The 13866-nt window shown below is 37.0% G+C and overlaps 1 protein-coding gene across 1 annotated transcript; it reads right to left on the bottom strand.

Annotated features, from left to right (window-relative positions):
* Positions 1-755: 755 nt before the first annotated feature.
* Positions 756-12707, bottom strand: LOC140171012 (uncharacterized). The gene is made up of 4 exons (XM_072194196.1): positions 12623-12707; positions 3409-3714; positions 2372-2546; positions 756-909 (listed from the first exon to the last, which is right to left on the bottom strand). The coding sequence occupies exons 1-4, from the start codon at positions 12693-12695 to the stop codon at positions 756-758; spliced, it is 708 nt and encodes a 235-aa protein (XP_072050297.1). The 5' UTR covers positions 12696-12707.
* Positions 12708-13866: the final 1159 nt, after the last annotated feature.

Here is a 13866-nt window from a genome sequence, read left to right as displayed (position 1 = left end):
AAATGGGGATTGACGTTTTCCTTCATTGTGAAATAAACATCATTTCGGTACACACAGATGTTATCCACCTGTGAAAATTCTGTCTGATTGGGTGTCTGGTATAGAACAGTTAAATGTTCGCCTAGTGTTGTAGCAGTTGACACTCCGTCAAAATATATGGTCCAGAATAAGCTACCTACAATAAAATGTATGAGGGAGTGGGGTGTCCTCAAATTAGGATGGGTAAATTGAGAGTTTCGTCGTGAACATTACGTTTTGTTACCTGTAGAGATTTGATCATGTCTCACCTCCTTTTCCAGCCAAATCGACGGTAATAACTCTTGTAGTGAGGGATCAACATTTAACCACAAATTGCCTCAGGCAAAACTCACTTCCCGATATCCAAATACCACACAAGATCATTTTTATGTAACTCATTGACCCATCTGTGTTATACTGCCTCTAGCTATGACATCCTTGTGATCTGGTCAACTTATTGACAGATACGTACGACCATTTCTCTCCATTTAGTGAAACGTAATGAAAATCAGCCCTAATTATGACGTCATCCATTGGTTTTGCGTGTGGAATGTTGTCATCATGCAATACCAAGAAAGAATCTTTTTTTTTTAATGTAACATTTTATAGACATGCATCTTCCTACTATTTATACACCATATTTTTAAAGTTTAATTCTTAAAATCTTGAGTCCATAAATATACGGACATCCTGGGCAAGACGGGCCACTTGATATGGCCATGGTTTTCTTACCATAGCTAATATTCATTTGAGAACAGAATATACGTACCCAAAGAATCAACATCTACTGACGAAAAATCCGTGACACCATCATCTTGATCACTGATTGGTTCTATTGTACCACCAGGGGTGACTCGGAATATGTCACTATCTGCTAACCAGTAAAGATCACTTTTGGAATAAAGAGGGAGAAATTAATACAAATTATAATTCAAGATCAATACAAGTTGAAGCCAAATATTATGAAGCGACATACGGGTATGCTCCACCGGAAAGACCACCCTTTTGGAATTCGCAGCTCCGAAAGACCCCCTATATTTGACCGAAAGACCCTTTATGTCGATAATTTCAGCTCTAAAAGACCCCAAAATTGCTCATTCTCATATTTCTGTTTTTTCAGGCAATTTTCAACCAGGAAGCAAAAAAAGACCCTTGATTTTGACTCTTCGCAGCTCCGACAGACCCCTTTTTTACCGGCGCGCCGTCAGCTCCCAAAGACCCACCACCTCAAAATTCCGGGGAAGTATACCCAGCAAACACAAAACGTTTTCGACATGATTCGCAAAAGGTTATAAAAGGTTGTCAGAAAACGTTTAAATGTCGGGTTATATAAAGGGTATATTAAGAGTATAAAACGTTTTCATAACCTTAAAAAACATTTTTTTTTATTTACTGCTCAGCAAACAAAAATGTTTTACAGAAAACGTTTAAATGTCGGGTTATATAAAGGGTATAAAATCGTTTTAATAACATTCCAAAAACATTCTTGAAAACTTGATACAAAACATTCTAAACAGAATGTTATTTTGGGGTTGAAAAAATATTTTGCGAAAAATGTTTGCCCAAAATATTTGCAATAACGTTTTAAAAACGTTTTCATGACCTTTATATAACCCGACATTTAAATGTTATTAAAACGTTTTGAAAAAACATTTTAAGAACATTTTGTGTTTGCTGAGTGCAAATATTTTAACATAATGTTATTTAAGTGTTGACAAAATATTTTGCAAAAATAGTTTACAATAACATTTTTGAAAACATTTTTAAAATATTGTTGTAGTGTGTTTTCATACAAAACGTTTTAAAACGTTTTCATGACCTTTATATAACCCGACATTTTAATGTTATTAAAACGTTTTTATGTAAACCAAAAGCCAAAATATAACTTATTAAAAACGTTTTTAAAACGTTTTTGTGTTTGCTGGGTACCCACCAAAAGTTTTTGATGTGCCCCCCGGGCATATGATGTAAAGCACATCAGAACGTCCTCCCTTATGAAACCCGTCATGATCATGATAAATCTAATTCTGCTCATTATGACAGATGTGTGCAGCATCTTGTTAGCTCCAATTTGATACCCCATTTTACTACCAAAAGCTCGAAATTGACAAAGCTTAATACCAGTATATTTGAAATATTTCAAAACCATACGAGTACGACCTTGACACCAAATTTTTGTTTGTTCGGAAATGTTTGTTTCCATAAAAAATAATACTCTATAGCGATTGCCGAATAGGGTGCAACTCTACTAGTCTTATCACAAGACTGCCCTACCCCAACCCTAAACTTCGTAAACGAGGACTGGGCTCAAGTCTAGCAAGTTGCACCATATTCGGTAATTGTACCAACGTACCCTGTATCCTGTTCTACTGATATATCAAACCATCTGTACGAAGCTGGTTTTTCTGCAAGCGTCTCCATTTCCTTACCATTCATCGCAGACCGTTGCAATTCCAATGTCGATCTATTGGTTTTAGACACCCAGTATATGTATCGAGATTTAACGTCAATATCAATAACGGGATATCCTGTATACGCACAAAGGAATGTCAGACATTGGGCTATTCCATTTAAAATCCATACTACCCCTGTGGAAGATTATGGAAATATCTTCCACAGGGGGAGTATGAATTTCAAATAGAATCAGCACATTAGGCAGCTCCATTTGAATTTCATACACCCTGTGAGTAAGATTCAACCTGAATCTTCCACAGACATGACAGAGGGAGGTTTGAGTTTCAAATAAAGCTGCCTAATGTGCTGATTCTATTTGAAATTCATACTCCCCTTGTGGACGATATTTCCAAAATCTTCCACAGGGGGAGTGTGGATTTCAAATGAAATAGCCCATTGCATTGGCGGTAGAGTAAAATATGATGGCTGTAAAAGATCAATTTAAATTAACTTGATATTTTTATTTATAACATTCGGCCGAAGCCAGGCTAAGCCCAATAGTGCTCAGAGGCTACTAAATTTAAGGGATGACATCCGGATATGACGGGACAGGGATATGGGAAGAGGTCCGATTTTAGATGCAGGAGGAAAACCGGAGCACCCGGACAAAAACCTGCGAGGACGAGCATGGATCGGCAACCAAACTCACATGTGGCACCGCGGGGAATTGAACCCCGGTCACAGTGGTGAGAAGTGAGTGAGAAGACCACTACACTAACCCGCCTTCCAAATTAATGTCCCTTAATGACTGCATGCCGCAAGTGTGCCATCAATCATATGCTGCTAGGGATTCAATCATGTTTCAGTCACCGTGGTTTATTACGTTAACTCGCGTGTGGTTCACTTTTTGATCGGGCAGCTAAAACCCCCTCCCCTCTCACCCCTCACTCCCTCACACACACACCCCCGCACTCTCTCTCAATCCTATTATCTTACCAAAACATTCGCCACCTGCGTTAATCCCTTCCACCACATATTCCGGATGTCTACCATCGAAATCAAATCGCCCAATATTTGTAAACGGCGAAACGCAGGTTTCTTCTGTAATTTTCCAATCGTGCGCTTGTTCTATCCAGTATATTTGGTCCGAAACAGGATCATAACTTGCATCATATTGAAGTATTTGCGTGGATCCTAATCCTGGTCGGTACGGGGGTCTTGGAAGCTCAGCATACTGAGATATTGAATATACCGCCCTAGTTCTCATTGGGAGAAGGCCACCACATGCAAGAATGAAGTCATCTGTATAAGAAATGATAAAACATACTGAGTGAACTATTTTCATATCGTCATAACGATCGTGTATCGTCAACACGAGCTAAAACGATCGTCTCACCGAATGACGGTCCGCCCGTAGAAAATGGTTTTGTTTTTTCATCGCCTTAGCTTTTTTCTGAATGTTGTTTCCTCTTTGTAATAGGGAACCGTTGAAATGACATTGTAAAGAAACAAATTATTTCAATCCAGGCATCGACTTTAATAGTAACTGGGGCCCGAGATGGTAACTCGGACCCCGTGATAATACCTCAGATCCCGAGATAACTCGAAGACCATTAAAAATTTGTATACCAACAACTGTCAGCTAGTGAATAATTAGCTGGATTGGGTGCTGCCATGCTTCCGTACCCAATGGTATACCCCAACCACAAGACGAGCAGCTTGCTGATCTCAATCTCAGTTTCGTCATATAGCAAGCTCTTGCTGCTATCCTGGCGTGAAGAGATGAAAGTGTGAAGCAGGTACAGGTGAAGGAATCTTCGTAGCTGTCCAACTGTCTACAATTTCAGTTCAGTTCAGTTCAGTTCAGTTTTATTTCATCAAATTCCATCCATTCAATAATTACAATATAAAAAAGCTTTTACAAACATCGTATAATATGGTGAAAATGATGAGGATGCCACTGAACGCAGAGCGTGTTGTTGTGGCACCCTTTACAAAAGTTAGTATATTAAATAATTATGATAAACAAAATTTTAGAATAGTAATAAATACAATAGCAAGACATATGCCTTGTGGGTTAGGTATATTAAACTTATTATCACAAGAGCTAAGCTTTCAATTATAAATCAATGAGTAATGATGGTGAAAATAACAACCAAACCTACACAGTAGGTGTAAAGGGGTTGTAAAATCCCAATATCTATACTAATAAAATAATAAGCGGGCTGTATCTGTCTGTCTATCTATCTATCTATCTGTCTATCTATCTGTCTGTCCGGCTATGCGTTTCGCCGTGCTTCGACGCATCGCGCTCAAATTTCGCATATAGGTAGGTATCGGGAAAAGCATGTTGGCCATGTGGTTTTGAAGGTCATCGGAGGTCAAGGTCAAAGGTCAAAATTTCAAACTTTGTCCGATCGGGCCCAAACTTGGTGGGTGGCATCCTTGATGCGAGGGGAATATATGCCCGAAATAAAATCGAGGTCGACCGAGGTCAAAGGTCATTGCAGAGGGGTCAAATTTCAAACTTTGTCCGATCGGGCTCAAACTTGGTGGGTCGAAACCTTCGTCTGAGGGGAGCATGAAAAACATATGGAGGTCATCCGAGGTCAAAGGTCAAAGGTCATGGATTTCAAACTTTGTCCTATCGGGCTCAAACTTGGTGGGTGCAATCCTTGATACGAGGGGAATATATGCGCAAAACAAAATTGAGGTCAACCAAGGTCAAAGGTCATGTAGGGGCTAAGGGCTCTCACAGCCGCAGGTGCACTAGTAATATAAAACAGTTCAGGCATGGCATATTAAGTATTACGGTACAATAACAAAAGTGTATTTAGCCCGGGTGAAAGCATAAGGGTCAGTCCATATGATATCAAGGAGGTCCCCCACCTGACCCCCTCAGATTTGCTTTATATTTTAGTCATATGTTGTACCTGTAAAAATATTAAAAACCTGCAAGTTTGAGGTCTGTAGCTCTTACGGATTTTCTGTGGCAGCCATTTAAAGTTGGAGTATGTGGGTCTAAATGTGGACTCAAAAGTTGCCCTTGAAATAAATTTCATCTTTGGGAGTCTGCGACTTCTTTACAAAAAGAGAGAGAGGTCTGAAACCTTGTATACACACTAACTGCATGCCCAATTTGTCAAAAAGTAAAAAAAAAAAATTTCTGTAATTGCGCGTTGTGTCACAGGGTCATTAAATATGCAAGAAAAAATGTAATGTTTTGTAAACTGGCAAGTTTAGCCCCCCTAAATTCACATTTTTTGTCAGATTAATTATTTTTTGTTGTCATTGATGCTAAATATAGGATAAATACAATACATATCCAAAAAATTGAGGTCACAACTCATTTACATTTCGAACAGCGCCCTCACGAAGATGAAATTTATTGCAAATTCAACATTTTCAGGGGCCCAAAGTCGATGTGGTCCACCTTCAAAATTTATAAAACATCACTTTTATATGACTACTAGTCTTAAATTACAACTTAGATAAGTCCCGGTAATTGTCTAGGTTGACTTCATATAAAACGACAAGCCCAAAGTTGACCATTTTCTTATGATTGCATGTACTGCAAATGTGCCGAATTTGGAAGGCTTAAAAGTCAAATTGGCCACAATATCGAAAATAAATGATTAGATGCGTAGTTATTGGCCCTATTTACTTTTATTTCCATTTTATTTTCAATATATAGATTTTCTGTGGCAGCCATTTAAAGTTGGAGTAGGGGAATCTAACTTTGGACTCAAAAGTTGCCCTTCGGAATAAATTTCATCTTTGGGAGCCTGTAGCTTCCTAATAGAAAAGAGAGAGAGGTCTGAAACCTTGTATACACATTAATTGCATGCCGAACTTGTCAAAAAGTAAAAAAAAATAAATGTGTGTAATTGCGCGTTGTGTCACGGGGTCATTAAATATGCAAATAAATGTAATGTTTTGTATACTGGCAAGTTTAGCCCCCCTAAATTCACATTTTTTGTCATAATAATTGTTTTTTGTTGTCACTGATGCGATATATAGGACAAATACAATGCATATCCAAGACATAGAGGTGACAATTTATTTACATTTCGAACAGCGCCCTCGCAAAGATGAAATTTAAGTTGCAAATTCAACATTTTCAGGGGGTCCAAAGTCAATGTGGTCAACCTTCAAAATATTATTCATAAAACATCACTTTTATGACTACTAGTCTTTAAAGTACAACTTTGCCCAATCCCAGTAATTTTATAGGTTGACTTCATATAAAACGACAAGCCCAAAGTTGACCATTTTCTTATGATTGTATGTACTGCAAATGTGCCGAATTCGGAAGGTTTAAAAGTCAAAATGGCCACAATATTGAAAATAAATGACTAGATGCATAGTTATTGGCCCTATTTACTTTAATTTCCATTTTATTTTCAATATTAGGGCCAATTTGACTTTAAGCCTTCCAAATTCGGCACATTTGCAGTACATGCAATCATAGAAAATGGTCAACTTTGGGCTTGTCGTTTTATATGAAGTCAACCTAGACAATTACTGGGACTTAGCTAAGTTGTAATTTAAGACTAGTAGTCATATAAAAGTGATGTTTTATAAATTTTGAAGGTGGACCACATCGACTTTGGACCCCCTGAAAATGTTGAATTTGCAATAAATTTCATCTTTGTGAGGGCGCTGTTCGAAATGTAAATGAGTTGTGACCTCAATTTTTTGGATATGTATTGTATTTATCCTATATTTAGCATCAGTGACAACAAAAATTATTAATATGACAAAAATGTGAATTTAGGGGGCTAAACTTGCCAGTTTACAAAACATTACATTTTTTCTTGCATATTTAATGACCCCGTGACACAACGCGCAATTACAGAATTTTTTTTTTTTTACTTTTTGACAAATTGGGCATGCAGTTAGTGTGTATACAAGGTTTCAGACCTCTCTCTCTCTTTGTAAAGAAGTAACAGACTCCCAAAGATGAAATTTATTTAAAGGGCAACTTTTGAGTCCAAATTTAGACCCCCATACTCCAACTTTAAATGGCTGCCACAGAAAATCCGTAAGAGCTACAGACCTCAAATTTGCAGGTTTTTAATATTTTTACAGGTACAATATATGACTAAAATATAAAGCAAATCTGAGGGGGTCAGGTGGGGGACCTCCTTGATATCATATGGGACTGACCCATAAGCACATGATTGCACGTGCACTTGCAACGAGTCTAAATAATAAGCTAAGTTATAACTTACATAGCAGGTAACTATTTAATGTAATATTTTGTGAATTAAATCTACACCAAGATATTTAATGCAATGATAAATTAACATGGTAAATGGTGTATAGTTCTGCAGAGCAAAAAACAATTAAATGCAAAAGTGATAGTCTGCATACAAGGCCAAGCGAGCTGACAAAATTTATCAAATAGCACATTTTTAATATAACAAAATAACAATAATAATAATAACTAAAGACTGGAACAATACAAACAGACAGACAAACGGGTCCGATTTGATGTGGAAAATATATACTGAATTAATTTTATAAAAATTGATCCTGACAAATGAGAAGAGGAAAAAAACACACCAAAAAACAACAACTGCAGGTGTAGGCTAATCAGTGTTGTACATAATATGTGCTGATGAGGATTTTTTTAGAGTTGGATTTGAAAGATGGTACTGAACTACAAGATTTGATAGACTGGGGAAGTGAGTTCCAATAAAGGGCTCCTTGAATACTAATTATATTATCAGCCAATTTGGTGTTGGACATTTTAACGTGGAAATCATTGGCTTGTCTAGTATGGTGATGGTGAATGCTTTTGTTAGTTCTAAAAATCTCATTAATGGACAAATCTTTTGGGAGGAGATTGTGGTGGTATTGGAACATAAATGTCCTGAGTTGATGGAAATAAATATCTTGCACCTTGAGAGTATTGAGTTGTTTAAAAAGCGGGTCTGTATGGGCAAGCCAAAGAGAGTTGGTGCATGTCCGAATAATTCTTTTTGAATAAGGAATAATGAATTTATATGGGAATTATTTTTGTCAGCCCAGATAATGTTGCAGTAGGATAAGTAGGGTAGAGCAAAGGTGTTATAAAGTGTATGTAATGATTCCTGAGGTAGATAGGGGCGAACCTTACGGATAATACCATTATATTTAGAGACCATTTTGGATACATTGGAAGTGTGAGATTTCCATGAAACATCGTCATCAATTAATATGCCTAGAAATTTAGTTGTGTGAACTTTGTCTAAAATATGATTATCTATGAGAATTTTAATATCTTTGTTATGAATATTACTGTATTTATTTTTGAAAATCATGAAATTAGTTTTTTGATATTTAAGGAAAGTTTATTTAGTTTAAACCAGTTCGAAATGGTTACTAGTTCATGGTTAACTAGAGTTTCAAGGAGTTTTGATCTTTATGTGAAAAAAAGAATATTGGTGTCATCGGCAAATATGACGAAGTCCGCATTGTTGGAACAAAGAGGAAGGTCATTAATATAAATTAAAAACAAAAGTGGGCCCAATATCGATCCCTGTGGTACACCGCATGTGACAGATGTCATATCAGAGGAAATCTGATTGAAAACTACATATTGTTTTCTGTTATTAAGATAGCTGCGTATCCAATTATTAGCAGTGCCTCTAATACCATAGGTGTCAAGTTTATTTAAGAGAATTTCGTGGTTAAGCGTATCGAAGGCTTTGCTAAGATCTAGGAAAATACCAACTGTATGGAGCCTATTATCTAGATAATTGGTAATTTTGGTGTAGAGTTCATTGATAGCCATGTAGGTGGAACGTTTTTGTCTGAAACCAAATTGTTTGGGACTAAGGATATTGTGAAATGAAATGAAGTCATAAATTCGGTTATAGGTAACCTTTTCAAGTAGTTTAGAAATAGCTGGAAGAATTGAGATGGGTCTGTAATTTGAAAAGTCATGGGAGTCCCCTGACTTGAAAATTGGAGTTACTTTGGCAATTTTAGTTTGTCAGGAACAATGCCGTTTTTGATTGAACAGTTAAAGATATGACAGAGGACCTTGCTGATATTATTAATAATTGATTTTAATAGAATAGTGCTGATGCCGTCCACGCCCGAACTATGACTAGCGTTTAATTTTGCACATAATTTAGTTAGTTCATCTGGTGTTGTTGGAGATAGAAAAATGCTGTTCATTATGGAAGGTGTGGATCGAGCCTGAAAATCCCTGTCAGGAGATGGAATTTTATCAGCAAGGTTAGTTCCAATGTTGGTGAAGAACTCATTGAATTTGGTGGCAATTTCATGTGGATTAGTGATTTTGGTACCAGAGCTATCAGTGAAAAAATCAGGGAGTTTAGAATGTTTGTTTCTTCCAAGTAGACTGTTCAAAGTAGACCACATCTTTTTCATGTTATTATTATGGAGCTCAATTTCTTTGGTGAAAAAGGATCTCTTGGCAATTCGGAGGAGACTATTAAGGTGGTTCCTATATTTAGTATATTTAGTTTTATTATCAACAGTGGGTTTAGATATAAATTTTTTGTATAATTTATCTTTAGTTTTAATAGAGATTGAAGGTTGCAACGCGGCACCCATTATATGCATCAGATGACATTGATAATTATGTGATTGTCATACACGACTAATTGAATTTCAACTCTTTCAATTTAAATGCATCCCCACCGACTTCAGTTTCTACTTCAACTTCCTCTCCCAACAAAGTCTGTGCTACAGACCGTTTACCTATATTACCCATAGGGTGATAAACTACTGGGAACCACATACTCTTGGAAACCACGCTCGCTGCTAGCTCCGCTAACTATTTGCCTGGGCTATTTGTGGGGCATCGCGGTTTGTGACTCGCGGCTCATGTCCCCCTAAATCGTGAGTAGTTCTTGACAAAGATTATTCCAACATGGATTCGTCAAAAACGTCTTCGTCAACCGAAACACATCAATCAATGCATTGTGATTACTTGCTTTCTAGTAGCTTGTTTTACTTTCAAGTCAAAATGTTTGCTAAATAGGCTTCAAACCTCTCCCAGTATTAGTTTTCAGGAACTCTTCTGCATTGAACGCCATACTGTACATTCACTTTAAATTTGAGATTCAATAAATAAATGTTTTCTTTTTACCACTTCTTACCATGTGTTCCCGGAAAAGCCCCCAATTTTTTACGAGTCGTAGACTCAAATACACCTTTTCCAGTTATCACACGAATGCAGAGCAACAGCACACTGTTTGATTTAGTTAACAATATCTGAATCTTTAATGCAAAGTATAATATTTTTGACAATGACCATAAATGCATACACTTTATATATCACACTATTGTTTATCCGGCAGTCGTCTTCTTGTTGATTACAAAGTTCTGTTGCACTCAATGTTCCTGACGAATGATGTATTTCCTGGTTTTAACTTGTCCTGCGAAGACCACTGTTCAGAGAAGTCCACTGTCATGACTGTATACTTGAATTATATATCTATTGCGAATAAAATCCTCGCTTGTTAATTGTTGGTTATACATGCCTAGACAATATACAACTAGACTTAGCTGTGGTCTAAGACCACGAACACAGCCGTGTTTTGACCGCTTAATGACCTTTGACCCAAAAATATATGAAAACCCCATAGACATTGGCTAATGTCAATGTATGCGTGCACGTGGCATTACTTTGCCATGTTATTTGTGGCAGAAGGGGCATTTTGAAGGTTTTTCGTATCAGACCGGAAGTGACACCTTAATGACCTTTGACCCTAAATATGTGTACACCCCATAGACACTGGGTAATAACAATGCATGTGTGTAAGTGGCATCACTGCCCTACGTAATTTGTGGGAGAAGGTGCATTTTAAAAGTATTTCGTTTTATACCGGAAATGACCCCTTAATGACCTTTGACCCCAAATAAAAAAATACCATATATACATTGGGTAAACACAATTCATGTGTGAACATACCATCACTCTCCTATGTTTTTCTTAGCTAATAAAAATTTTTGAAGATATTTCAATTTATACCGGAAGTGACCCCTTAATGACCTTTGACCCAAAATCTGTGTACACCACATTGACACTGGGTAACAATAATGCATGTGTGCAAGTGGCGTCACTGTCCTACGTAATTTGTGGGAGAAGATGCATTTTAAAGGTATTTCGTTTTTATACCGGAAGTGACCCCTTAATGACCTTTTGACCCAAATAAAAAAATACCACATATACATTGGGTAACTGCAACTCATATGTGAACATACCGTTACTGTCCTATGTTTTCCTTAGCTAATAAAAAATTTGAAGGTATTCCGTTTTATGCCGGAAGTGACCCCTTAATGACCTTTGACCCCAAATCTGTGTACACCACATAGACACTGGGTAATTATAATGCATGTGTGCAAATGGCGTCACTGTCCTACGTAATTTGTAGGAGAAGGTGCATTTTGAGCTGAAATCACGTTTTTGACCCCTGTGACCCCTGCGTGACCTTTGACCCCACGAGTTTCATGTGACACGTAGGGGCACGGTCAATGATCATTGTGACCAAGTTAAGTCAAAATCGATGTAAGCATGTGAGTGCTAGAGCAAATTTAATGGTCGACAGAAGAAAGAAGAAAGAAAGAAAGAAAGAAGAACCTGTAAGAAAGAAGACACAGCCGTGACTAACGTCACGGCTGTGTAATACTTTATAACCCACCACTTGAACTGGGTTTAGCCAAAGCAAACACAGACCAGATCTATTTAAGAATTCTATAGACGTAGGTAGAAGTTTATTATCGTCTGCAACAATAGGATTATTGATTGGTTTAAAAGGTGTTTGACTGGCACTATCAAAATGAGATACATGTAGCACCAACTTGAGGTACCTATGAATACGACCTTCATGCAAATTTTACACTGTAACTCAGAATACAATTTGCCGACTTTACGGCTGGTTTGTGATGGATGGTCACAAATAATCACCCCCAAATTGTCATTAGACACCAACTCTTGCATAACTATACTTGAAACGGGATTTCCCTTTCTCATATCTCTCATGAAATAGCTTTAAATTGTAAACAAAGTTAAATAATCAAATTAAATTACTCAAGGCACATCACAACAATACACTGGAAATCAATAGTATTTCCAAATTACGCCTGCCTATCCACATACTTGTTTTGTAGGATCGCGTCATATTTTATTTACTTCGTATATTAGTTAGGGGGTGAGGGCGTCATGTATAATATCGCTTATACCTACCTCGGGAATACACAAGACCATTCAAAAGGTATATCATCAATGCAACTACCAACACGTATCTCTCCATCTCCATCAGTTAGTGTATCTGCATGAAATTGAAAACAAATCATGACGTCAGCTCAATTAACTAATAGTCTGGCTGCCAGTGGGTATGACGTTGTTTTGGTGTCCATAGTTTTTGTGTCAGTTCCTGCAGAACTGACACCTTTAGTACAGGTTTGACGATCACGTGACAATTCGAATCATCATATCGAAATATCACGTGCTCTGTAAAAATGTCAATATCGATATCGATACTATTCGTCAATTCAGCCCCAAACCAAATCGCCCACATGCAAATTCGAACCCTGTATATTGATGTACAAAAAAAAGTTGGCCAAATTTAACTATTTCGTGATTTTCTCCATAACCGTTGTTTTTACACCAAATCTGTATATTTAGATGAATTGATGTCTTGCATTCGGTCACAAACCAATTCGTTGTACTTTGTGCAATAACCCTCTACCTTTTAAACCAAATATCCTAAAGAGTCGTGTGATATGTCGAACTTTTCCTCTGGTCATAAAGAACAAAACAAGTCAGCGTTCGCGTATCTGTACGTAGCCGCAGTTTGTGGCCCTCACAACACGGGCTTCCGGTCCTAGGAAATGGAATATTACCGATAAATATATAAAGATGGCAAAATCAGTAAACCAGTTTAAGTTACAAATAAAGAAAAGTCTAATAAAAATTACATCTAATATTTAGGGATTATTTAATGACCTCACCCCCCCATCTCCACTCCAACTATCAATTTCTTGTGTGGACTGATGTGGAATGTCTATATGAAATGTTATAAATATTTATATTGGTTCTTTCTTTGCATGTTCTTCTCCTCTTTCTTTTTCTTTTATTTGTTAACTTTGTGTAATTGTATGTTGTAACTTAAGGCAGTGTAAGGGGGGTGCTCGCTTCAGGCCTTTGGGCCTTTTGAGCATCTCCTCATTCAAATGTTGTGTCTTTTATATTTTGTATGTTGATTTGAATCGTGCCATATGTCAAATTTTTCCTCTGGTCATAGGAACAGAAAAGTTAGTGGTCGCACTCTGTAGGATCATTGGTTAATGAGATATAGTCACTTTTTTTTAATTTTGTGCACTTAACCCTCTATCTTTTTAACCAAATATCCTCGAGTCGTGCCATATGTCGAATTTTTCCTCTGGTCATAAGGGAAAAAAAAAAAAAAAAAAAGTCAGTGGTCGCAT

Source organism: Amphiura filiformis, chromosome 15 (assembly GCF_039555335.1).
Source record: "Amphiura filiformis chromosome 15, Afil_fr2py, whole genome shotgun sequence".
Lineage (NCBI taxonomy): Eukaryota > Metazoa > Echinodermata > Ophiuroidea > Amphilepidida > Amphiuridae > Amphiura > Amphiura filiformis.
The sequence above is the reverse complement of the archived record's forward strand: the minus strand, read 5'-3'. Positions and strand labels throughout refer to the sequence as shown.

Bases quoted from the DNA above. Each gene is read 5' to 3' on its own strand.
- LOC140171012 (XM_072194196.1), bottom strand. From the start codon at position 12,695: ATGGAGATGGAGAGATACGTGTTGGTAGTTGCATTGATGATATACCTT. The intron at 3,715-12,622 runs GTAGGTATAAGC...TTTCTTATACAG, and splicing joins TGGTCTTGTGTATTCCCGAG to ATGACTTCATTCTTGCATGT. The intron at 910-2,371 runs GTACGTTGGTAC...TTATTCCAAAAG, and splicing joins TCAGTAGAACAGGATACAGG to TGATCTTTACTGGTTAGCAG.